At 36.9% G+C, this 24,586-nt stretch overlaps 3 protein-coding genes across 4 annotated transcripts in view; 2 read left to right on the top strand and 1 right to left on the bottom strand.

Annotated features, from left to right (window-relative positions):
- LOC134662531 (probable phosphorylase b kinase regulatory subunit alpha) overlaps window positions 1–2,488 on the top strand; it is a 32,549-nt gene extending 30,061 nt beyond the window's left edge. For both annotated transcript variants that reach the window (XM_063518793.1, XM_063518792.1), the window contains 2 exons: window positions 690–947; window positions 2,256–2,488. In XM_063518793.1, the coding sequence (XP_063374863.1) occupies window positions 690–947; window positions 2,256–2,486 (489 nt within the window). In that variant the 3' untranslated portion in view covers window positions 2,487–2,488. The remainder of the gene's footprint in view (window positions 1–689; window positions 948–2,255) is intronic.
- Window positions 2,489–4,828: 2,340 nt separating this feature from the next.
- On the bottom strand, window positions 4,829–6,763 carry LOC134662470 (large ribosomal subunit protein bL28m). The gene is made up of 5 exons (XM_063518702.1): window positions 6,589–6,763; window positions 6,241–6,508; window positions 5,790–6,109; window positions 5,426–5,607; window positions 4,829–5,003 (listed from the first exon to the last, which is right to left on the bottom strand). Exons 1-5 carry the CDS (start codon window positions 6,607–6,609, stop codon window positions 4,943–4,945), a joined length of 852 nt encoding a protein of 283 aa, XP_063374772.1. The 5' UTR covers window positions 6,610–6,763; the 3' UTR covers window positions 4,829–4,942.
- A 1,354-nt stretch (window positions 6,764–8,117) lies between these two features.
- LOC134662485 (protein lava lamp-like) lies at window positions 8,118–20,857 on the top strand. The gene is made up of 10 exons (XM_063518720.1): window positions 8,118–8,416; window positions 8,879–9,020; window positions 9,413–9,529; window positions 9,978–10,132; window positions 10,375–10,573; window positions 11,135–12,295; window positions 12,416–12,523; window positions 13,162–19,726; window positions 19,969–20,123; window positions 20,698–20,857. The coding sequence occupies exons 1-10, from the start codon at window positions 8,294–8,296 to the stop codon at window positions 20,775–20,777; spliced, it is 8,805 nt and encodes a 2,934-aa protein (XP_063374790.1). The 5' UTR covers window positions 8,118–8,293; the 3' UTR covers window positions 20,778–20,857.
- The last annotated feature ends 3,729 nt before the right edge of the window (window positions 20,858–24,586 follow it).

Here is a 24,586-nt window from a genome sequence, read left to right as displayed (position 1 = left end):
TGATGATATTTCATCCTCCAAGTAAATTATAGACGATCAAGCAAATTTTGTCAGTAGGAAAAAGCGCGAAATTCAAATTTTTGTATGGGACGTTATCCCATCGCGCCTACATTTTTCAAATTTGCCGCTTTGACCTTGGTGGATGACGGTGTGTTATGACGCCGTGGTACTTTCCACATGTCGCCACCGTAAAGACGGCCGTCTTTTGCGGCCGCTATATGACGGCACCGTTTTCGGAGGAATCCAAAGCTTAAGTAAATGTACGGCGCCATCGCTCGAAAAGATTGCACCATTCTTCTTTAGTTTGTCAATCCGTCTCTATTTCAAATTCTCTTTGCCTCTACTCTACCACTTATATAGTCTGGATTTTTTAAATGGCGTAAAAAAGAGCATGTGATTTTTTTACGTTCTTTCATACTAAATGTATAGAAAACTTTTTCTCCCGTTTGTGACTTTTATAGTCCCTTAACCTAGGTTGGTCAAAGCTTTTGTTCTTCGATATAATTGGAATTGACTCGCAAAAAATAACAATATTGATGATTTTGTCGTTGACTGTAAATTTTTCCAAAATCTGTATGTACCTACGTGTAGAAGCTTATTGAAAAAATTTTTTGACTAAATGAATATTTTTATACATTATGCACTTTGAAAATCCAAAACTTTCTTGAACCATATATATTTCCCCCCAGTGCCAAGGTCTAGTCATCCAAGGCAAAGTGCTGCAACCGAATTTGACCCAAGAGATGACGTCCGGAGAGTTGAAATTCGCTCTCGCCGTCGAGACGGTCCTGAACTCCATACCCCAGCCCGAGTACCGGCAGCTGGTGGTGGAAGCGCTCATGGTGCTGACCCTCGTGGTCGAGTACAAGGCGGTCAGCCACCTCGGCGGGACTATTACAGTAGAGCATCTGGTGCATAAGGCTAATCAGATATTTTTGGAAGATCAGGTGAGGATACATAGCTGAAACAATACTTTTATAGCAACGATAACTTTATTTTATAACTGGTAAAATCTTTAAATAATACCAGAATTCGTTTGCCGGTCCCTTGAGATTTGAATTATCCAGGTTACACCGTATAATGTATTTAACGGCAACCCGTTACTTCACGGGCTCTGTAGTAATGTACTATAGTCACTATATTGTGACCATCCATTATAAGGGCCCATTTAGACGGTGCGAGAACTCGCATGCGAGTTTCATTACATTGCGTTATTTGATCGGTCGGCTGAATCGTTGTAACCTCGATCACAGTACCTACACTAAGAACAGTAGTGAATCTAAGGCCGTTCAGTAAGTTATTTACCTACCAGGGATCGGATACCGGTATTTTTTGTATGGGAACGGAAACGGTATTTTTTCGTTCTTTGCTAATTACTATATTTCTAATTGAGCAATCTAATAATACGAAGTCGTAACCTAAAAACACAACTGAGTCCTACATTTCGAGTGTAAAATAATTCGAAAAATATGGTTATTTCTAAGTTTTTGCAAAAAACCGGTTCCGATCCCTGTTACCTACTCTTGCGTTGGCGCTTAGGGTTGTCACTTTTATTTTTAGTTAAATATTATTTGCGTATTATGAGTAGCACAAGGTTTCTATTTATATAATATAATGAAATGTTCTATCAATTCATAAATGAGGTATAAATTAAGGCCGGTAAGAGCAGGCAAATGCGAGCGTACTCGAATGCGCGCGATCACAGTCGCGGTACGGCCCACACTGCCGCCACCGTATTCCCCCGTATATTTTGCGAATGTGTGCGTGACAGCGCGTGCGTACACGGCGCCCGGCGCGCACGCACACATTCAAGCCGGCAGCGGCACATTTCTATGAAGATAGATTCACTACTGTTCTTGTACTGTGCCTCAATGGTCCGCAATGCCATAGAGAAAAAAATACATAGAGTGCTCACTCCATACATCAGTTTTAGTACCAAAAAAACTATTAGCATCTAGCATCGAGTAGCGGAACTATCAGTACTGCTACTTGACAATAGATGTAGCACCGACCGGAAAGTCTTATGCTGTTGAGATAAGACTTTCCGGTCAGTGCTACATCTATTGTCAAGTAGCAGTACTGATAGTTCCGCTACTCGATGCTAGATGTAAACACTGAAATTAATAGTCTGAACTGATGTATGGAGTGAGCACTCTATGTATTTTTTCTCTATGGCAATGCGATCGCACGCGAGTTCGCGCGCGGTCTAAATGAGCCCTAAACATCGTAATACCCCGGTCACCGACAACTTTCAGATGCGCTGCAACGGCGACGCGACGCTGTGCTGCGCGAAGCCGGACGCGGGCGGGGTCGGGGGAGGGGGGGGCGCGCTGCTGTGCGGCGGCGCGGCGGGCGTGTGCCAGCACCTGTACGACTCGGCGCCCAGCGGCTCCTATGGCACCATGAGCTACCTGGCGCGCGCCGTGGCCGCGCTGCTGGCCGAGCGCCTGCCGCCCGGGGCGCCCGTCGAGTGCGCCATCACGTAGGCCGCCCCGACCAGGGTTGCCAGATCGAAAGGCGCTATTCTTCTTCTTCCTCGCGTTGTCCCGGCATTTTGCCACGGCTCATGGGAGCCTGGGGTCCGCTTGGCAACTGATCCCAGTAATTGGCGTGGGCACTAGTTTTACGAAAGCGACTGCCATCTGACCTTTCAACCCAGAGGGTAAACTAGGCCCGTATTGGGATTAGTCCGGTTTCCTCACGATGTTTTCCTTCACCGAAAAGCGACTGATAAATAGCAAATGATATTTCGTACATAAGTTCCGAAATACTCATTGGTACGAGCCGGGGTTCGAACCCGCGACCTCCGGATTGCAAGTCGCACGCTCTTACCGCTAGGCCACCAGCGCTTCGTCGAAAGGCGCTATTATCGGGAAAAAATAAAAAAAAATCGGGATTTTGGGCCTTAAGTAGGGAAAAAATAGCATTCAAATTAAATTAATTGTATTAAAAACAACGATATTTTACATTATTGGCACTACGTCAGCTGCTCTGCCCAATCTCGCCACGCGCGCTGACGGGCTCGACGCGGGTCGCGCTCTCGCTCGACGACAGTTCGGAACTTGAAATTATTGTTTTATAACGTGAAGCTGTTTTTCGGGACAATTTTCACTTTGTCGGGAATCGGGAACACATGCTAAAAATCGGGAGAATCCCGCCGAATCCCGACTATCTGGCAACCCTAGCCCCGACCCACCCGGCGCCGGCGGCCATACAAGAACCCGATTATGGGGCGTTCCAGGAATGTCGCTCGCGAAATGTTTTCGCCTTGTATGGCGGCCGCCTCGGTCGGAGCGGGAAGCTCGAGTATACCCTGCCGACTTGTTAGCAGAAGCAGTCATGAAATATTCCCGGTCCGCTTTCTCGGCAAATGTTATTAAATGAATAGCATTAGTTTATAGGTAAAACGAACCGCTTTTTGAAGTGAAAACTTCTTTAGCGGCGCTGTGCACTTTTGAGGTGGGGACAAAATGTTAAACTCGAGACAGCGTCAGACGATCACGTGACCGTAAGATTTAGATGGCCACTCATTTAGATGGCATTTACATCAATAAAGAAAAACTATTACATGAAAAACTGTTACATGTAATGTCATTGAGTTTTTCTTTATGATTTAAATGCCATCTAGTGAGTTTCGCTCTAACTGGTATTATTAATATAACTCGTGATGTGCTTAGGGGTTTCAAGTAATTAACGCTAACGCTAGATGGCGTTAACCTCAATTACCTATACATAGTGCATTTTGCACTAGTCACTGAGTTTTCACTTCTGCTGGCACTCCCTGAGTGCAACCCGTTGTTTTTTTTTCTTAGGAAATCATAGACTCGTGTTTCATATTGATAGTGCTATCTCGCCAAGCCACTAATTACCTTCATGTAAACACTCGTATACTAATATATTAAGTAAAGCCATAGAGAAAAAAATACATAGAGTGCTTACTCCATACATCAGTTTTAGTACCAAAAAGACTATTAGCATCTAGCATCGAGTAGCGGAACTATCAGAACTGCTACATCTATTGTCAAGTAGCAGTACTGATAGTTCCGCTACTTGATGCTAGATGTAGACACTGAAATTAATAGTCTGATCAAGTAGCGGAACTATCAGTACTGCTACTTGACAATAGATGTAGCAGTTTTGATAGTTCCGCAGCAGCAGTGAGCACTCTTGTCTTACTATATTTCTCTATGGTAAAGCGAAATAAAACAGGATTGTTGATATGTTACTTGTTTACTACCATGACGATAGAATAGTCTCAAAGTACGCCCAAATACAATTCAACGCTCAAATAATCCTCAGGTATCAGATTTCAAAATGTACCTACCTAGCTCCTGAGTGACTTTGGATTATGATATGATTGATATGTTATTTTTTTATTAGAAGCTTTTATTTATATTTATTATATTGGAAATTAATTCCTCAAAACGCTTTTCATATATCTAATTTGATTGGCCTATTAATAAGATGTTAACTTGTCACAAAATTCACAAATTGGCTATACTAGCTTTTTGTATATTTTAATTATGTTATGTTATAATACAGTTAGATGAGATGACTAGTTTTAAGGCAGACATCATAAGAGTAACTGGGAGTATTTTATATTGTTAATTTTGATAGCCAATATAGACAAATTATGCCTTGTGCACAAATAATTCATATTTTCAATCTTCTTCAAAGACAGATGTAGACATGATTATCATTGAATAGTTTTAAATAGAATAGAATAAGTATCAAATGTTTATTTTGATAATTAAAACCTATCTCAAATGAGCCATATGTATTAATAAACTACTTGTTCCTGTGACATGAGGTTTCATTCAAAAACCAATTCGCAAAAAAACAAAACTATATTCATAACTTCACTAGGTACCTATCTATTTTTCTTTCAATGATACATTTACATAACAATTTGTTTTAATTATCATTTGACTACATAACTTCACTATGCTTGTTCGTCTTTCTTCCCAAACAGGTTCATTTTTGACAACCAGGAGGTGGTGTTTCTGAAATACAATAATTATTTCCTTTTAAAATAACTAACTTACTAATGTGAATATTATTGCAGTATTCAATTTGCAAAATAATTTTAGGTCAAACTACAGTGCAGAGGCGATCTATCAGTTCTCAATATTCTCATTCTTATACTCAATTTTTTTAAGATTAGTATTTTTCTAACCTCAAAAGTAGTGGTAATCATGAACTTTTTCTTCCAAAATGCTGGAGTCCTATGATATTGTGGTATAATCATATGTAAATGACGCTAGAATTCAGTACATATTTAATATTCGAGGGAAAAAATTACCACTACTTAAAATTTCTAATATTAAAAAAACGGTATAGTAACCCATATAGACTAGCGTTTTATTACATATTAGCGTTATCAGTGAATATCATCATTTCCAATATAAAGAATAACAATACTCACGAAATTTCCTCTGCGGATGCAGGGCTACCATCAATACCAGCAGCTTTTAATTTCTCCACCAAATTCTTTCTGTACACATTTTTTAAAGGTACAGGTCTGGAGGCAGCTTCTTTCTGCTTAGCTACCTTACACAAAGCCTCATACCAGGTCAATCCATACCATTCAATCTCTTCCGGAGTGTACTGAAATAAAAGTATTGCTTGTAAGTACAATAACAATGTCTATGATCATATCAGTAATAATACACAACCCCCTTTACTGGCCATGCCATATTAAGTGTGTCAACACATGGCTACAAAATAAATACACTAAAAGTAAAAGCATAAAAACTTAATGCTACACTAAAAGAAAAATAAATAATTACCGAAGACAAGTAAGTTTTATATTCCTCGTAGATTTCGGTTTGTTTTGTAGGGTCATGTGCATATCTTGGGCATCCATTCATCAATTCTGTTAGAATGTGCTTTTTCAATTTAAGGGCTAGCATAGACACCAGATCACAGGCCGGTGTCTTGAGCAGGTAATGGTCAAATCCATAGTGGTCATTGATGAGTCTAATAGTCCGATCAGTGACGGTCACTGAGAGATGAGTGTTGAGGACTTCGGACTTGACCACTGTACGTTTCAATACTGGGACCCAGTAGTGTGGCACGCGGCGCTTATTAGGATCCCGTTTTTGAAAACCTAAAAAAAGAAATAATATAAAAATAACAGCAATGAATTGCATATAATTAAAAAACTTGCGAACTAAAACTACGCAGTAGTTTAGACGGTAATGTTGGCAAACAATGGTATTACATAAACACAATAACAACCTTTAATCACAGCTTCACCACCCCAGATACCCTCATGTATTTCCGTAGGATGCTTCAGGGGAAAAGCGACGTTTTGAATAGGCAAGGTCTCTCCCGTCAGCTCGTCTCGTTTCCACTTGCCCTCCTGAGGGACGAAATGAACAGCAGCAGGTTTCAAAACCTTCCATTCTCGCCAAAATTTTTTGTATGCTTGAGGTAAGTCAGCTGCTATTCCAACATCAAACCTGCCTTTTTTCTTGAACATCTTAGCTAAATGCCGCGCAGTAGCCTGAAAGAAACATACGAATATAGATCGTGGCAATGAGTGAGTTTATTCAAAGGGTGATGAAATACATAAAGAATGGTTACCTGAATGCGTGACGAAGCCATTTATATTTTCCTAAAATATCAATACAAATTTAGGATCGTCATATATTTGAGACTATCACTAGGTCCAATTTATCAGGGTTTTATGCCTCTTTAAATGTGTTTTTTTTGCCAGACATAAATGATGTGTGGTAAAAGATAAGTATGGTTTTTTTTCTTCGTTTATCTGTCTTGACATTTAAGAAAAGAATATTTGAGGTAGCGTAAAAGACGCTGTACTCGTCACAATATTTTGCTAGACAAAATTGTAAATTTATGTATATTGTCAAAATAATATGGTTATTTTCACAGAATTAGAAATTATTTTAATTGTAATACCTAGTAATCTTACATTGATCATTTAAATTAAAGTCCAATTTATAAATTTACCGGAGTCCAGACGGGATGAACAAATCGACCGATTTGATCAGAAATTAAATTGGCGTCGATCGACAATTTAAGTAGAGTCCAGACGAGCTGGGCAAATCGACCGATTTGATCAGGAAAATAATTGGCGCTAATCTCACCTAGCGTCCACACGTACACAATTTAATCACCAATTTGCATTCCATAGATACTAACTTCGAAAATTGACATTTTTGTGTCCGCACCTGCTGATTTGAGGGGAATCAAATTGGCCTTTGCGTCCGCAGGGCCCTTGGAGGATATAATCAAACGGAGACGCCATGTCTGTAATTTTCTGTACAAAACAGTCTGCCGATTTTTGCGGGGGAGGGGAACGTCAAATGTATGCGTAACGTAAAAATAGCCATGTCAGATAAACGTCAGTCCATACATTGTGTATGACCGTTGGCCGCCTATTTTCGACAGAGGGGAAAGCCTGTTAATGGCTACTCCGTTTAGTTGTATCCTCCAAGGCAGGGCCTGATACGATCGGACAATTTAATCAGATTGGCGAAAAATCGTCCTCGTCTGGACACGCCTTTAGCGCTATTATTGTCAGTCTCACTTTTTTTTATTCCCCACTAGTGATTATATTCTCTTTGTTCCCCACGGTAAATTAGTATAAAGTGATATCCAGACGAGACAATTTTTCGCCAATCTGATGAAATTCTCCGATCGAATCAGCAGGTGCGGACACATATACTCGGTCAACCAGATCTTGACAGTAGAAAAAGACGGCAAATTTGAAAAATGTAGGCGCGAAGGGATATCGTCCCATAGAAAATTTGAATTTCGCGCCTTTTTCTACTGACAAGATCTGCTTGACCATCTATAAATGCCAATTTTCATTATCTATGGAATGCAAATTGGCCAATGATTTTCCTTCCGGTCCGGTCTGGATACCACTTAATGATTAATATGGATTATGGTGGGCAACAAATAAATTCGACCAATCATAGTGTCGCATTGCGTGTCCCTCACGGACGCACGCATTACCACATCTATTAGGATCCAACCATGTATGGTAATGAAGGATTCGGAAGTAACATAATTGAACCGTAAAAACCGGAATTTAACTGACAGATGTCACTGAATCGGTAATTTCAACATTTGACACGTCAGTTCAAGAAATAGCAATAGCAAGTGGTGGTGGTGGCAAAAATATTATTACGTTTTGTTTATCGTTAATTATTCGATTTATACATCATAACCTTGTTTTATCGGGTGGCCCCGAAAATTTATATTACTACGGTGAATTGTGTCGTATATTTCCGTCATTAATGTTAGCAGATCGTAGTGAGCTATGTCTGACAATAAAAACGTCGATAACATTCCCGAGACGAGCCAACTGGAGGCCCCTGATATCAATATAGCAGTAGCAACCAGTGAGGTGTCCGGTGTAGCAGGAAGTGTAAAAAGTGTGAAGGTACGTCATATAATATTTACTTAGCTTGCGAGATGTGTATGTCCTTGACATCAACTTGTTTCAACATCTTTTGCGAAGCATTCATATCAACCAGTCCATATGCTTCGCTTAATAACTACGACGCAAATTTGAAATCAGGTAATCTCGTATGTTGGATAACTCCGAAAGTAAACCACCCATAACTCTATCACAGATTACCTTTTCGGATTTATCCGACGGCCTTTGACATTCGGAACTACCCAAATACATCTTATAAAATTAATTAATATTACTTACATTCTCTCTTTTTCTGTTTGTTGTTAAAATTCTATTAACTGGATATGCAATTCTTATTAGCAATGGCTATTTAGCCTGTAAGAAGACAAACAGTAGTCTAAACAGTGTAATATATAAATTCAAATATCACTTTAGACATATGTCTAGTATAAACAGTGTAATATATAAATTCAAATATCATTTTAGACGCACCAGCGAGTATCATCTTCCTCTGAGAGACAGATCAAGTTTGAAAGAGCTCAGAAGTGCCTAGAAAATGCTGCACTCGTGTCAAAACGGATCAAGGAACACCGCAAAGCTACTGCAGAACTCTTGGGAAGACCCTTTGGTTGGTGATATTTATATTTTAACTAAAAGCTATATTATTTTGTCTTTTTAGCTTCAACCCGATAATTGGCAGAAAACGGCGCAGGATCGGGAAAAGTGGCATGCATTACTCTAAAATAAATGAAATAATAATATACTTATTATTATTTCATTTATTTTAGAGTCTGTTTAAGCTAACTCTGCACTGATCATATACATCTTAATTTTTTTTTTAATAATTGAGACATGAGACCCAGTTATTTGGCCAATGAGGTACAACATTTTGTATCTATGGAATTATGTCATTAGTTCAATGACTGAGTCATATGGTTTTTGGTCATATTCTCCTAAGTACCATATATGTAGATATTTTTTTTTTTTCAAATTATACTATATGTATAATATGGTTTACAGAAGATGACGACCTTGACGACTCGGTGTCAGAGATGGCTTCCACCGTGAGTGAAAGAACTGGTTACTCCGTGGCCACTGATACATCCACCACTCTCTCAGTTCAAGAAGCCTTAAACAGTAAGAGACAATTTTTACAAGCATACTTTAATACAATGGATGCAATAATTCAATGTCCAGTTTTTTTCTTCTTATTCATAGCACATATTTCACCCTTTTAACAAGCGTTAAAGAGGCGTTCATGTCAATTAGGACTTAAATCTGTCCTGTCTGACATTAGATATATTTGCTCAAAAGTTGACTAAATAATATTCCAAGGGATAAAGTTCACATTGTAATCTATTTTTGTACATTAACGGCGTTATTTATAAACGTCTGCTAAGTTAATCAGCTGATGATAGTCGTTTGTCCCTCTCAATCGCATAACGACAGATAGGGACAAACAAAGATCATCAACTGATTAACTTCGCAGCCGTTTATGAATAACGCCATAAATGTGTAACGTGTCATTGTAAAAGCCCAAAGTATAATTATACTATCTACTTACATTCACCCAATGTGCTTCCAGTTCCAGGCATCAGTGAAAGTTTAGCAAATACATTAAGGCAGAAAGAATTACTAATGGAAAGGATAAAGCAATACAAGGAAATAAGTAAAAGACCTATTTATAAATCACCAATTAGTAGAAAAGAATCAGTTTCAGAGTCCATTGAAGTCAAAAAGGTTAGTGTATAGTTTATCAATTGATTACCATACACACTGTTTAATCCAAATGATTTAAATTATATATTTTTATATCTCCTTTGAAAACAACAGGCTTTATGGTACCTAACAACAAATTTGTATTTAACATCCTATACATACAGCTAAAAGGTGAAGTTAGTTATTGTGTTTTATTTATTGCATGTATTTTATGAAAGCAGCATGTGTATTTACTAACTCAAATGTTTTTTGTTTATGTTTAGAGTTTAGGTACCAGTGATCATACGCAGCTTCACAACACAATCAAAGAAAAGGAAAATGCATTGACCTTAATCCAGGTAAAAATGAAGGCAATGGAAAACACCATTCTGGATTTACAAGAAAAGATTAATGAAAAAGATCAGATAATTGAAGCAAAAAATAAAGCTAATGTACTTATGTCAGAAAGTTTTAATAAAAAAGGTAATATAATTTTCTTACTAAGAACAGATTATTTATTATTATTATATCAGGTACATAGAAATAATACTTCATTTTTCAACCCCATTGTAAGAATGTGCCGTCTGTACAACGACCTAGTATCTAAGCATAGCCATATTGATATATTCAACTCGAATTTTGCAATCTTTCGGAAGCAGGTTATGGAAGTTCTTTGCCATTGAACACCTTTAGGTTAAGTTTCGTTAATCACTTTTTAATTTTCTATTGCCTTTAATGTGTGTTTATACTAAAGTTCTTTGCTTTATTTTCACTCTTTTCTTGATGTGAATTATTATGTTTTGTGTCAAAAATTGCTTTGCTGTGTAATTAAGTTAGTTAGCTGTAGCCTGAGCATAGTTGTAGTTTTCGCTCCAATATGTTTTCATGATGTGCATACATGCTTTGGATGGCATTCCCAACCAAAACCTGTACTGAAAATAATTATTTCATGTAACAAATGTTATCTGTTTTGTGTGCCTAATAAATAAAATAAAATAAAATATCAGGCATATATTTGACTTGTTTTTATTTTGTTGCTTATAGAAAAAGAATTACAAGTTATACTTGAGGACACTAGGCAGCAAATGTCAAAAATGCAAGAAAATTTCATTGAAATAGAAGGTGCATGGAATGAAGAAAAAAATAAATTGTCTGAAGAGCTCAAGGAAAAAGATGATAAAATTAAAAACCTGGAGGAAGCTAAGTCCATCTTAGATAATTCTAGATTTGAAATAAGTGTTGGCCAGTCAAAGCTACTTGAAGAACTTGAGTCCAAAAACAACGAAATTTTATCTTTAAAAGAGAAAATTGAGTTACTGGAACAAATGTGTCCGCAAAAATCCTCACCTGACCAAATTGAAATAGTTGAAGTAGAAAAGGCAAGTTTGGAGATAACTGATACATCTGAGCTTATGAAAAAGATAGAATTTTTGGAAAATTTGAATTCTCAAATTAGACAAACTAACAAGGAGTTAGAAAATAACTTGTTGAAAAATATCCCTGAATCTAAATCTACTGCTACAGTTTCCCCTAGCAAAAATACCAAAAGTCCTCTTCCCACTCGTAAAGGTGGTAGAGCTGCTAAATCAAAATCACCTTGGAGTAACATTTCTTCTGAACCAGCAACTACAGAAGCAGAGAAAAAAGCAACTAAATCTGATTTCTCGAAGCTAGAGACAGTTATTCAGTCACTCAACAAAGATATTTTGGATAAAGAATATGAAATAACGAAAAAAGATGCGTTGATTTCTGACCTTCAGGCTACAAATTTAAAGTTTGAAAATACTTTGAAAGAACTTCAAAATACTATAGAACAACCAAAAAAATCTGTGCAGACACTTGATGTTGGAAGCTCAACAGATCCTACTGAGGTTGCACCTTCTCTAGAAGGTCAAAGTGAAAAAATTAGTTCTGAAGACATTAAAGACCTGCAAATTAAACTAAAAGAAGCAGAAGATCAGATTGCAAGTCTTACAAGTGAAATTGAAGCTGCTAATAAGAATATGGTTAAAGTGAAATCAAACCATAAGTTAAAGTTAAAACAGATGCAGAAAACTATCGACAATTTTAGCAAAGTGTCTGACTCTAACGCAGAAATAATTAAACTTAATGAAGAGATGCACCAATTGACGCAAAAAGTGGCAGAGTTAGAAGAAGAGAAGGGCAACCTGCAGTTGCATTTGGTTGACTATGATAGTGGACGATGTAAGTTCAATCTATTTCTTTTTTATTTAAATTCACATTCCTTTAGAAATTTAGTTTTAAATGCGTTTATAATTTAAACTGCAGTAAGTAATAAATCGTAATTGTTATTTTCTGTTTCAGTGACAGAATCAGATGTGTACAAGAAACTTTTGGAAATGGAGAACTTAGCTGAGGCAAGATTGAAATCTATCAGTGTTTTAGAAGCGCAAAAATTCGACTTAGTCCAAGGTATTTTTTTATGTATATTTCGTCTAATGAACAATTTCTGTAAAACGCCATAATATGTATATGTAATCATTGGAAGGAAAAAATTAAGACATGCTAAATTAAGTATCCAGGAAGAACGTACTTTTTAATATCTACAGATTGATTCACAAGAGCTGACGCCAAATATCTATCAAATGGTTGTTCAAGTCTCTAGTTCGTCTATATCTTTTTATAGCATAAGGAAAAGACTACGCGATCTTGACTTGTCTTTTAATTGAAAAACTCTTTTTAAATCAGTAACTATTAATTATGAAAGCAAAAGAATGTAAATAATCGTATATGATTCATAATTGTTACATATTTTCCGTGACTTATTTTTCAAAAGTGTTTCTCAGTAACTTTTTACTGAGAAACACTTTTGAAAAATAAGTGTTGTCTTTACAACGTCAAATAGAACTATAGCGCGAGCTCTTATGGATAGACAATTAGAGATGTACTTAATAGAGTCTGTGCAGAAAGAGAAGATTCATTGAATGTATGGGGCCTAATACATTCCACGACTCTTTTCTTTCCGCACAGACTCTTTAAGTTAAAAATTGTGTGGAATTAGACGGAATGTGTATTGTATTACAATTACAACTTAGTATTTTTTCTTTCAGAATTACACGTTTTACAACAAAAGAACGCTGAGATGGAAGACAAATTGGAAGATATGTCTCATTTACACAGTGAACAAGTCAGTTCCGAAATGAAATCTGTTCAATTAGAGGAACAAGTTGATGAACTTATAGCTTCACGAAAAGAACTAGAACTTGTGGTGGAAAACCTTAAACTTGATAAGGAACATTTAAATGACACAATTAAGTTGTTAGAAGAGGATAAAGAGGAACTTAATCACAAATTAGGACATTACGCCCAAGAAAATATCGAATTAACTGACAAACTTGAGAAACTTAGTGCAGAAAAAGTCAGTTCTGCTGAATCCATAGAAATCGTTGAATCACTGACAACTCAAGAAAAGCTTGAGCTTGAACAGTACAATAAGGGAATAACCGAGAGTAAAGTAGATCCGGATCACACTGACGAATACAAAGGAACGTTAACACCAGAATGCAATGAAAATATCGAAAAACTAGTTGAAGAAAGTGCCGAGTTAAATAAAAAAATTGAACTTTTTACTCAAGAAAGACAGGAAGTCATGGAGAAAATGGGAAATATTAGTTCAGAAAACGAAACCCTTCAAAAGACTATAGTGGATTTGACTGAAAGGTGCAGCTGGTTAGAGTCCAATATTAACGAATTGACAAAACAGAAAAACGGTTTTGAAGCATTGACTGAAGATCTTAATCGTCAAATCGAAGAGCTCAAACGTGAACGCGCTGAAATGATGAAGGGCAGCGTGGAGGCCACCAAGCCATCTAGTATCGAGGATGTTGCTGAAGCAATAGCGTCTGATCCACAGCACGATGACAAGTCAACTGGCGACAAAGCTATTAGTAGAACCAAATCTGTTAAACAGTTGACAAAAGAAATACTGAAACTTAAAAATACTATCAAAGAAAGAGAAGCAGAAATTGGAGACTGTCAGATGAAAATCTTATCATTAGAAGAGCGGCATCAGAAACAAAACGAACTCATTCAGAATAACGCTTCCTATGAAGGTAAGATCAAAACCTTGATAGAAGAAAACAAACAATTAAGGGAAGAATTGGGTGTGGTTAAGAAAGAAACAGAAGCTGAACAACAACTAATTAAATTACAAGAAGCTAATAATTTATTACATCTAGAACTACAAAACATACAGAAAGAATACGCAACTGCAATAGACACTCGTGATGCCAGGATAAATGAAGTGGAAAATATGTTACTTGATTACGAGAAGCAGATTATACAATATAGTAATACTTTGCAACAGAAAGACAAGGAAATTTTAGAATATATCAATCAGATAACGAAATTAAACGATGTGTCTCAAAAATTAAAATCAACTGTTGATCTACTTGAAGAAGAGAAATCAAAAGATCAAAACGCAGATTTAATAAAGTCGTTAAATAAACAAATCGCAGCTTTCCAAAGAAAGCTAACTGAATATGAAGAAAAACTGAGAATGTACGAAGAGGAAAAATTGAAAATGCTTAATTTAAAAAATACAATGGAAGCTAAAAATACAGCACTCGACACAGAACTGCAAAAACTGCAGGAAGCCTTGTCTGAAAAACAAGCCATTATTAAAGAATTACAAATACAACAACAGAAACACGCAGAAGAAATGAATTCAGTTACCGAACAAGTAAAAGAACGAGACGAAGAAATTCATGAAATTAAACTACAGCTGAGAAAAGAATCTATTGAGAATGAGAAGTTACGCAACAGTTTATCTGAAAAAGATAACGCTACAACAAGCTTTACGAAAGAATACGATGAAATTAACGCAAAACTTGAAAAGTTGGTACAAGAAAAAGAAGAATTGAACGAAAAGTTCTTAACAGCGGAAAATAAAAACAAGGAGCTAATGGAGAAATTGAAAAAGTTTGCTGTTAATTTCAAGAAGAAAACCACCGGATATGCTGCATTGGAAACAGAGTTCAGCGAAATTCAAAAACAACTTCAAGAGAAAAATGCGAAACTGGAGGAATTATTGACTCAAAGCGAGTCTCTTCAATTAATGCAAGATAAGCTTAAGAATGCTGAAGACGAATTGATTAGAATAAAAACTCAAAACCAGGCTTTGGAACAGCAGAACACAAAGCATATTGAACATTTACATGGTGAATTAAAAATAACCCACGACCGTTTGACGAATGCTGTTAATGAAATTTCTGGTCTGAATAATTCAATTCATGCCTTGGCAAGTGAGCGAGATGCTGTTTTGGAGGAAAATAAATCGCTTAAAAATCAAGTTGACGCCTACAATAAAAAGATGGTTGAATATGAAATAGAACAAAAAAATAATACTAACTTTGTTACTAAAATTGGTAGCTTGGAAACAGAATTAAATCAAAAACAAAATCAAATAGAAGAGTTGACAAATGCACTTAATCTTCAAGAGCAACAAATTAGTCAAGTTCGGTTTGGATATGACGCCAAACTGCAAGAAAGAGACTTATACATAGAAAGTCTAGATTCTGAAATAACGAAATACAAAAGTCGCATTTGCCGCCTCGAGGATACTATATCTGCCATGGAGGATAGGCGCCATTCGTTAGAACGCAAAGCGGATCAGCTTGGCAGTCAATTAGAAGAAAAACATAAAGCTTACACTCAATACACTAGCCAAGAAGATGAGCTAGTAAGTAGATTAGCTGTCTTAATGGACCACGACAGAGTTGTTGAAAAACAATTACACGAAATCGAAAGTGAAAACAAAGAACTACAATACAAAGTACAACATTTGAGTGAAGAAAATTTGCGCCTGAAAACATCCTTATCGGACATACAAGAATATTGTAATACACTTACCGAAAAAGCTAGTAGAGCTGATTCCGCGGAGTCTGATCTTATACAGTACAGAACGCAAGTCAATGAGCTCGAAAATCAATTAAAACGAATTTCTCAGGATCACCAGACCCTTTTAGTACAAAGAAAACACGACGTCGAAGAACTAGAAACAGAGTTTAATACACAAATTGAAAACGCCATCAAAGAGAAGAAAATACTGAGCGAGAAATACGAAAAAACTTGTGAGCATGTTAATCAATTAGACAACAAATTACAGGAGTATGTGAATACTATTCACACATTAAATTTAAATATTGAAGAGCTAAACAAAATCAATCAGGAATTAAGAGAAATTTCTGCTACTAAAGAACAAGTTCAACCTGCGGATTATACTGAACAATACATCAGTGAAATAAATAGATTGAACTCTGAGCTTAATAATAAAAATCAAGAAACATTTGATATCAACAACAAAATACAATCACTGCAGGCCAACAATGCGGCAGCAATATACAAATTGGAGACTGATATATCGGAATTAAATGCTAAATTACAGAATAGTTCAATGGAGCTAGAACAACTTGTCTACAAAACGCAAACCTTAACTCAAAACAATGAACATCTACAGTTAATGCTCTTCCAAAAAGATGAAGAAATCAAACAAATGTCTGAGAATAAGAAAATGTTTTTCGAAATAAATGTTCCAAAAACTGAAGGAATGGTTATCTCATCAACTATTGAACCTTTGAAGAGTGAGGTTAAACCTTTCGATGTTTCCTCGGTTGAATCTCAAATTCTTCCTGATGTGCCGTTAGTTGAACCTAAAACTAAAACAAAAGCTCCGAAAGTTTCTAAAGATTCACAAGAACAAACTGCGGCATTGCACGCCGGTACAGAAGTCATTGAGCCAGAAATCGTACCCAAGAAGTCTTATTTGTGTTATAAAGGAGAAGATGTTCCACAAGAGTCTGATCCATTCAATTCTGATGAAGGTTGGGGCCTAGCAGAGGGTGAAGAAACGGCAGATGTCACGCCAGGCTTGTCCCATTTGCAAGAACAACTGGATCAACTTAAGAAATATAATGATACTTTAAAAGCCGAAGTTCAAGCAAGCAATACCAAGCTACTTAAAGCGATGAAAAAATTAAAAGAGCTTAAATCTGCCAATGATATGTTGGCAAATGAACTTAAAATATCTAAGCAAATATCTCAATCATCATTTTTGGATTCAGCCATAGAGGATGAATTGAAAATTAATATACAAGATCTAGAGAAGAAGCTAGATGATATAAGTACAGAATTAAACAAAGAAAAAAGAGAGAAGGAAGCTATTAAGAAACAAAACGACATTATTCAAAATGCGAATGAAAGGTTAACTGAAATGAAAGAAAAAATGGATAGTGAAATAGAACTTTGGAAGTTTAAATTTAAGGAAGCTAATGATAAGATGTCGACGTTACAGTGGGGAGCAGATACCAAAGATTCCCCAGATCACAAGCCCTCTATTGCTGTTTCAGAATCTAATCAAGCACATCTCTATGACGAAATACAAAAGCTTGAAAAAGAAAATGACGAACTACATTTCATGATTGAGCAATTAAACAGCCAAAATAAAGAGTTAAGTTTACAACAAGCTAGTTTGATGGAGGAGTTAACTAAAAATGTAAGTCAACAACATGCAACTTGTACCAATTGTAAGACTCATACAAGCCAATTAGAGGGCATGAAAAATACTAATATTGACTTATCGCGCAACATTGAAGAACTAAAGAAACAATTGAGCGAAATTGAACTTAAATTAAGCGAAAAAAGCCAATATGCCGAATCAATTAAATCAGATTATGAGGAATTGCAATTATTGTCGACCAATAATCAAAAAGAGTTAACTACTAAAAATAATACATTGGAAGAAGAAGTTTATTCCTTAAAGACTGATGTGAGTAACGCAGTTTCCAAATCGTCCGAATTAATAACAGAACTAGAAGCAGCCAATGCTAAACTACTTTTGTATGAAAATGAACTACAGACTAAATTAAAATCTAACGAATCTGACAATACCGCTCTTAATCAGAAATGTACCGCTCTAGAGCAACAATCATTGGCCTTACAATCTAGTTTAAAAGAAGCTAATAATAAACTTTCCGACTTGGAAATAGAAAACAGTAACCTTTTATTAAAAATAAAGAGTCATGAGCTAGAAATCAGTGAGTTGAAAGACAAACTTAAAAATCATAATACAGAAACTGACCAACACAGCGACTTCATACATAAAATTCAAGAATATGAGCTTAAAATAAAGGAGCTGAACGATAAGCTTCAAAATCTTAACAATGAAAACGATCAGCTGTTATCCACTGTAGCCGAGCTGCGTTCTTCCGTGTCGACGGCAGTCGACCAGAGAGGTTTCGAGATAGCAGAACTGTGGAAACAACACTTAGCACAAAGAGAAGTAGATTTCCAGAACACGGAACACGAACTTAGAGCTCAATTGAGTGCTTCGGAAGCTAAATACGAACAGCTTTTAGATCATGTCCAATCGTCCAATCAAGAAGAAACTAACAAATTAGTAACTATGGAACAGGTTAGTTCGTTGCAAAATAAATTAAAAGACAAGGAGGAACATTTGAGTAACCTACAAGATAAGTATGGCGAAGTATTGAGTCAATTAGATATGTTACGCTCAGAAATGGAGGATGAGAAGCATATGCATGAAAACAAATTATTAGTTCAGCAAGAAGAATATGAGAAACAGTTACAAGAAGTCAATAATAGAAACCAAGATAACACGGACGTTTTTAAACCAGTAATTCAGTCTCTCGAAACCGAATTGGCAGTAACAAGAGAGGCTAACGTTGAATTAAAACAGCAATTGTTGCAACTAAATGAGAAATTACAGCAGGCAGAGTCTACAATTATTGAAATGAATAGCCAACTGCAATTAAAAGATAGTGAGATATACCAAAAAACACATGACTACACTATTGCATTAGCTCAAAGAAACGAGGAGTTTGAAAACGTCAGGAAACAATTAGTAGATTACGAAAAGAAGGTCGAAGACTTAACCTATGAGAAGGAGTCCGAACTGGCAGTTCTTAGATTAAAAATTCACGATAACAATCAAAACTTTGATAAACTGCGAAAAGAGTATGACGCAGAAAAGACATATTTGGCTCAGGCACTGAATGAAAAAATTGTAGAATGTACTAATCTAAATAAACAGATAGCAGATTTAAATAAAATTCTCGAAGAACATTCCACGAAGGCTTCCGAAACTCAAGAAGTTTTAGAGAATCAAGAATATGAAATAGTAACCTTGAAAGACGAAATAGCGAGTCTTCAAGACGCGTTACGTTCCACAAATAGCAAGATAGAGAAACACGTCAGGTTTTCTTCGGACACTAAGCCTCCGGCCGAAGGCGAGGTGTCTGAGGACATGAGCAGTGATCTGTTAGACGCTGTGCCTCGAGCGGAGTTAGATCTGGCTTTGTACATGTTGCACCAGAGAGATGTCCGCTGCGAGGAGCTGACGATGGAACTCACGCGGTTGTTAGAGGAAAGGGATACGCTCCAATTGCGTTTGTCGGACAGCCTGCGGTCGTGCGAGGAGATCAAGTCGAAGTGTGTGGCGGCCGGACTGGACGTGTCGACGAGCTCTAGTGAGGCTGTTGTGGAACCGCCGAGCGTGGGCGTGGAGAAAGAGCAGCAGTTTGTGGACACGCACCGCGGCCAGTCTCGAAGCAGCACCATAAGCGATCCTGATGGAGATAAACCAAAGTTACAAGCCAAGTAAGTGATTTGAAAACCTCTATTGATTGAACTCAAAAATTGCATCCGAGTAATTGTACACGCTTTTGTGACAATGCAAATAATGCAATGTTATTGCACGGCAAACTAGTTCGTTCGATAATTACAGAGCGAGAGTAGCCATAGTAACGCTGCTAATGAAACAACACAACTCGTTTGATGTGAGCTTCAACTCGATGTTTTTTTTAGTAACCCTACATCTTTATATAAAAATATGCGTACAGGTTATCGGAGCTCCGCAGCGTCAAGCACAGCCGCGATGTGGTGCTGCGGCACGAGAGCGAGGCGAGGGAGCTCGGCATGCGCCTGCTGCAGCGCGACGTTGCCAACCTTCCCCCCGAGGCCGTGCACCAGCTGACACAGGCGCACCACACACTCTGTGAGTACAGTACAGCATGCCCGACACATTCAATAGGGATGATGACACATGTTGAATTTTATAACAAAATCTAGTAAAATAGATAGCAAACGAGCAATTTATCACAATAATGTGGATATTAAAATAAAATATTGAAAAATTACAAAATTACAGGACCTGAAAGTTTCAAAATTTAATTTTTTTTTAACTTCCAAAAAACGATAAAAGTAAGGGTACTCAATTCCTTACATTTCATCCAAAAAAATATTGTATAGCAACTATATACATAAACGCAATATTTCACCGACAAAAACGCAATTTTCTTGTTTTGTCCATACTACAAGATGGGCGATGACGTCACGGACGGCCTCTGGCCGTTTTGTATAGGGCGTTTCGCGAGTGAAGTGCGACTGTCGGACTTTGACTACAATTTCTGACTTTTGTGTTACTTTAATGCAATGGGTCCCATATAGACATTTGATCCTAAAAACAAACCCGATCGATTGATACCATACAAAAAATTGTCATGTAGCCTATTGTTTATGCCAAAAACATAATTTACAGTTATACTTATCGTATTATTTTTACATTTCAGCTCGAGACTCTCAAAGCACTTCTACCGTCCTCCTGAATTGGCTCCGGGGCAAGAGTACGCCAAAAGTCGTGCACATGTGAGTCTGATGATACTGCCACCGCTGGGGAAAACGCGGTTTTATTAGTAAGCTTACTTAAAGGACCCCACACTTATAGAGAAAAAAAAAGTTACCAAGATTGAAAGCATCATCACGGCTCGGACAATGCTTCTCTAAGAATTTTTGTCAGGTCACGTTATTACACCTTGAATACAGAAGATGAAAGCCATCGAAAGGCCGGCACAACTGGCTAAAGGGACAGTGTACCTCTTCGACACGAGGGGAACGGGACAATTCGATGTAAGATAAACATAACTCCTGTTATAAATTTTGTTATTTATGTGATCGGCTCAAACTGATAAGTGTGGTACGCCCTTATAACTTATAACTTTATAACATGGTGTTATTTTATTATAAGCACATACATTTTAGAAACCGATAGATTATGTTTATTTGTTAGACATGCATTTATGTTAAGATTGTTTTTGCTACCACTAAGCCATCCTGAAAGTATGATGCAAAGCATTTTCCATTGAAATGTTCTCTTTATTTTGCTATCAACTCACTCACTAAAGAACTTAGCCAAATTTTCAATCCTTAGCTCAATTTTATTATTCTAACTTTATTATATAAAGGGTTTTTTTTCTGCTAGCACTGTAGATATTCTATAAATGTACAAGGTTTTGTTTCAGTTTTTTTTAAACCGATATTGGCTAATAATGTAGTTTGGCCCAAGACTTTCATTTCAACCATGGACAGAGAGAATCTTACTGTCTGTGTCTTTGTCTTACGCTAGTACTATCACCCAAAAGAAAGGGATGAATATAATTTTCCTGGTTCTTTCTGACTATAATGATGCTATTTCTAACTACGAATTTGTGAACGAACGACTGACGACTACGAGTTATTCATTACAATATGCATTCCTATCACGACTATTTTAATTTCATTTATCTTTCAACGCTAGATTTCATTTTATAAAATACTGACGTGTCCTTTTTACAAGTGTATCTTTATATTTATTTCACTCCAATAGCAGAAATGTGACATGTTGATCATAGTTAATTTTTTTGACAGGCAGAAACGACCGATGCTATTAAGCTTAGAATAAATTTTAAAAGTGGAAAAATTACTATCTTGGGTGAGTCTCGAGAGTAAATTTATTCTAAGCTTCATAGTTAAATAGTAAAGCAAAATTTATAATAAAATACTTTTTAATTGTAAAATGATTCTATATAATCTTTTAAAACAAGCCTTTTCATTTATATTCATTAATTTAATCGAGTGTATCTAACCAATAAGTATTATTGTATAATATGTATATAAATCAATGGTCCAAATGCGGATCTTTGTATATGAACGAATGTAAATTTGTTTTTTGATTAAATGGCATTTCATTCATTGTTAAACTCGATTTTTTTTACAATGCATATGTCAATACTACGGTCACAGAATAAGTAATAGTATTATCATACAGAACGGACACGCACCGCCCCGCCCCGATTCGGATTACCTCGCCCGCGACATGAATGTGTGCGTAAGTCGCTCTACTGAGATTCCGTCAGAAACTCAATGACGCGTGTACAGACGTGCCGCGCACACATATAAACACAAATCATTTTTGATGTATGGCGTGTCCGCCCTGTCTCCTTCTAGTAATAGTTACCTAAAACCTGGCCAGTAATATATGATTATTGTCAAGAGGGCGCTGTTATTCTCATGTATAGGGTGACAGTTCAGTATAGTATGAAAAAATAGTTCCAGTTAAATTCCGCAACATGGCGCGCGTGATCAATCATATATTCCTGGTCAGGCTTTATGTCTGTCGACCCTTTAAACGCCCAAGTCCAAGGGACGCAGCCATGCGGTAGAATGAGATAGCAATATCACTTGCTCCCTCTAACGCATAAATGCGTCCCCCAGAATGGCCCACTCTGGCCCATTGTGTACTGGGGCCTTAATAGCGAGCCACGTATAGTCTGTCAAGCTGGATATGTCAGTATAAATAAATGTAACTTTTTCTACGGACAATATATGCTAGATTCTTACTTTTAAAGCTAAGCTCTGTGGTGCTGCAATGCAATCGAATCGATTTCATCTTCCTCACGTTGTCCCGGGTCATGGGAGCCTGGGGTCCGCTTGGCAACTATTCCCAGGAATTGGCGTAGGCACTAGTTTTTTACGAAAGCGACTGCAATCTGACCTTCCAACGTCCAACCCAGAGGGTAAATGTTGCTGATTTATATCACGTTTACGGATTTATCTAGCTAGAGTTAGCCCAAGAAAAGTCTGTAGCGATTTTGATAGCATACGCAGTGAAAGTGTTATTTACGTTTATGTAATAGCTTCACGTTAAAAATAACACTTGCACTGCGTGTGCTATCATAATCGTTGCACACTTGTCTTGGTCTAACTCTAACATACACTACTGTTCTAGGGTTCCAGTTCTAACCATTATAATCTGAGTGTTGTAATCTCATTCTTGGTGTCAGATGTTAACGTTTATGAAAAATAGGCCTTTGGGCGGCATGACGCTATGTATTTATATTAGGCACTCAATAAGAGAGACCCCATGGCAGGGTATTTTGAGCGTCGGCATCTAGTCAGCGCTGTGGATAACGGTGTCGCTGCGCAGTTGCGCCATGGTTGCGTCGAGTGTTGTAGCAGCCATATGCCAACGCTCTGGAGACGCTAGTATCTCTAACCTCTAAGGGTAAGGCCTGAGTGGACGCTCGAGTTGGGCGTGCAGCGGGGCAGGGCGTGCGGCGTCCATGTTAAACAAAATGCAAACGTATAGGAGCGGCCTTAGTGCACGCTGCTCAAATCCCTTGGGAGCTCGACGCCACGCTGCACGCCCCGCCGAACGCTCCGCTTCGAGCGTCCACTCAGGCCTTACACTTAGAATATTTAGAACTAAAAAAACACATTATAATTTTGTATATATTTATTGTTTTTATTTACATTTCAGTATACCTTGTCAAAACGTTCAGACAATATTATAAACTATACCTACACTAATTTACAATCACGGCTTCGGCGCTCATTTGCCATATCTTTAAGATTACGATTATTCGTCAATTGTACGATTCCATACATCATACAAAACATAACTTATTTGGAACTTACACTCTTAAATAAAAATTAGGAAAAATGTATTTTCCTCTTACATTTCATGTCAATGTAATAATAACATTTCTTAAAATATTTGAAGCTAGCCCAAAGCCCCAAGCATTCAATAAGACTATCTATGTAATGCGTATTATTTTCCCACATAACTTTGTTTATACACGATATAAACTAAATAATAAAATGAATACTTTCATTCATGTCAACTGAAATACTTTGTATAGAAAATAAATTGAATTCTAAAGTGCGTACTGGTTATAACGGAACGCAGACATTGCCGGTACTTACATTTTATAAGTAGGTAGGTAATAAAATTATTACTTCTAATATTTTATACAATACTTTTTAGGAGTGTTACTATGGCACCACATGCTTACAGCATAATTTTATAAAAACAATCTACTTATTTAGGTACATAACTATAAAATAATATCTACATTAACAAATGGCCTAATCTATTTACCGCTGTTAGATATCTATATAGAATCTATACTTATATAGTGCAGAAACAGACTTGAATCGCTTGAACAGCGACTTTCACGTCGTGGTCGTGGACAGCCTGTTGTCTGTTCTTCAGTAATATCATGGAAGACACTGGACTGATTGTTCACTTAATCTATGTAAATCTACTGAGCACATTTTTTTTCTTTACTAAGTGCAATAGTTATTTGTACAACAAGAGATCAAAGTTTGATATTTCTTTGAGTGCTTATTTTGAGTCCCGTG

This window comes from Cydia amplana, chromosome 3 (assembly GCF_948474715.1).
Source record: "Cydia amplana chromosome 3, ilCydAmpl1.1, whole genome shotgun sequence".
NCBI classification, from domain to species: domain Eukaryota; kingdom Metazoa; phylum Arthropoda; class Insecta; order Lepidoptera; family Tortricidae; genus Cydia; species Cydia amplana.
This window is presented reverse-complemented; position numbering and strand designations above follow the sequence as displayed.

Excerpts from the sequence above, each read along its gene's own strand:
- LOC134662485 (XM_063518720.1), top strand. The coding sequence starts at position 8,294 with ATGTCTGACAATAAAAACGTCGATAACATTCCCGAGACGAGCCAACTG. Across the intron at positions 9,021-9,412 it reads ACTCTTGGGAAGACCCTTTG|AAGATGACGACCTTGACGAC; the intron begins GTTGGTGATATT and ends TATGGTTTACAG. Across the intron at positions 20,124-20,697 it reads ACAGGCGCACCACACACTCT|CTCGAGACTCTCAAAGCACT; the intron begins GTGAGTACAGTA and ends TTTACATTTCAG.
- LOC134662470 (XM_063518702.1), bottom strand. The coding sequence starts at position 6,609 with ATGGCTTCGTCACGCATTCAG. Across the intron at positions 6,509-6,588 it reads TGGCTTCGTCACGCATTCAG|GCTACTGCGCGGCATTTAGC; the intron begins GTAACCATTCTT and ends TGTTTCTTTCAG. Across the intron at positions 5,608-5,789 it reads ATAAAACTTACTTGTCTTCG|TACACTCCGGAAGAGATTGA; the intron begins GTAATTATTTAT and ends CTTTTATTTCAG.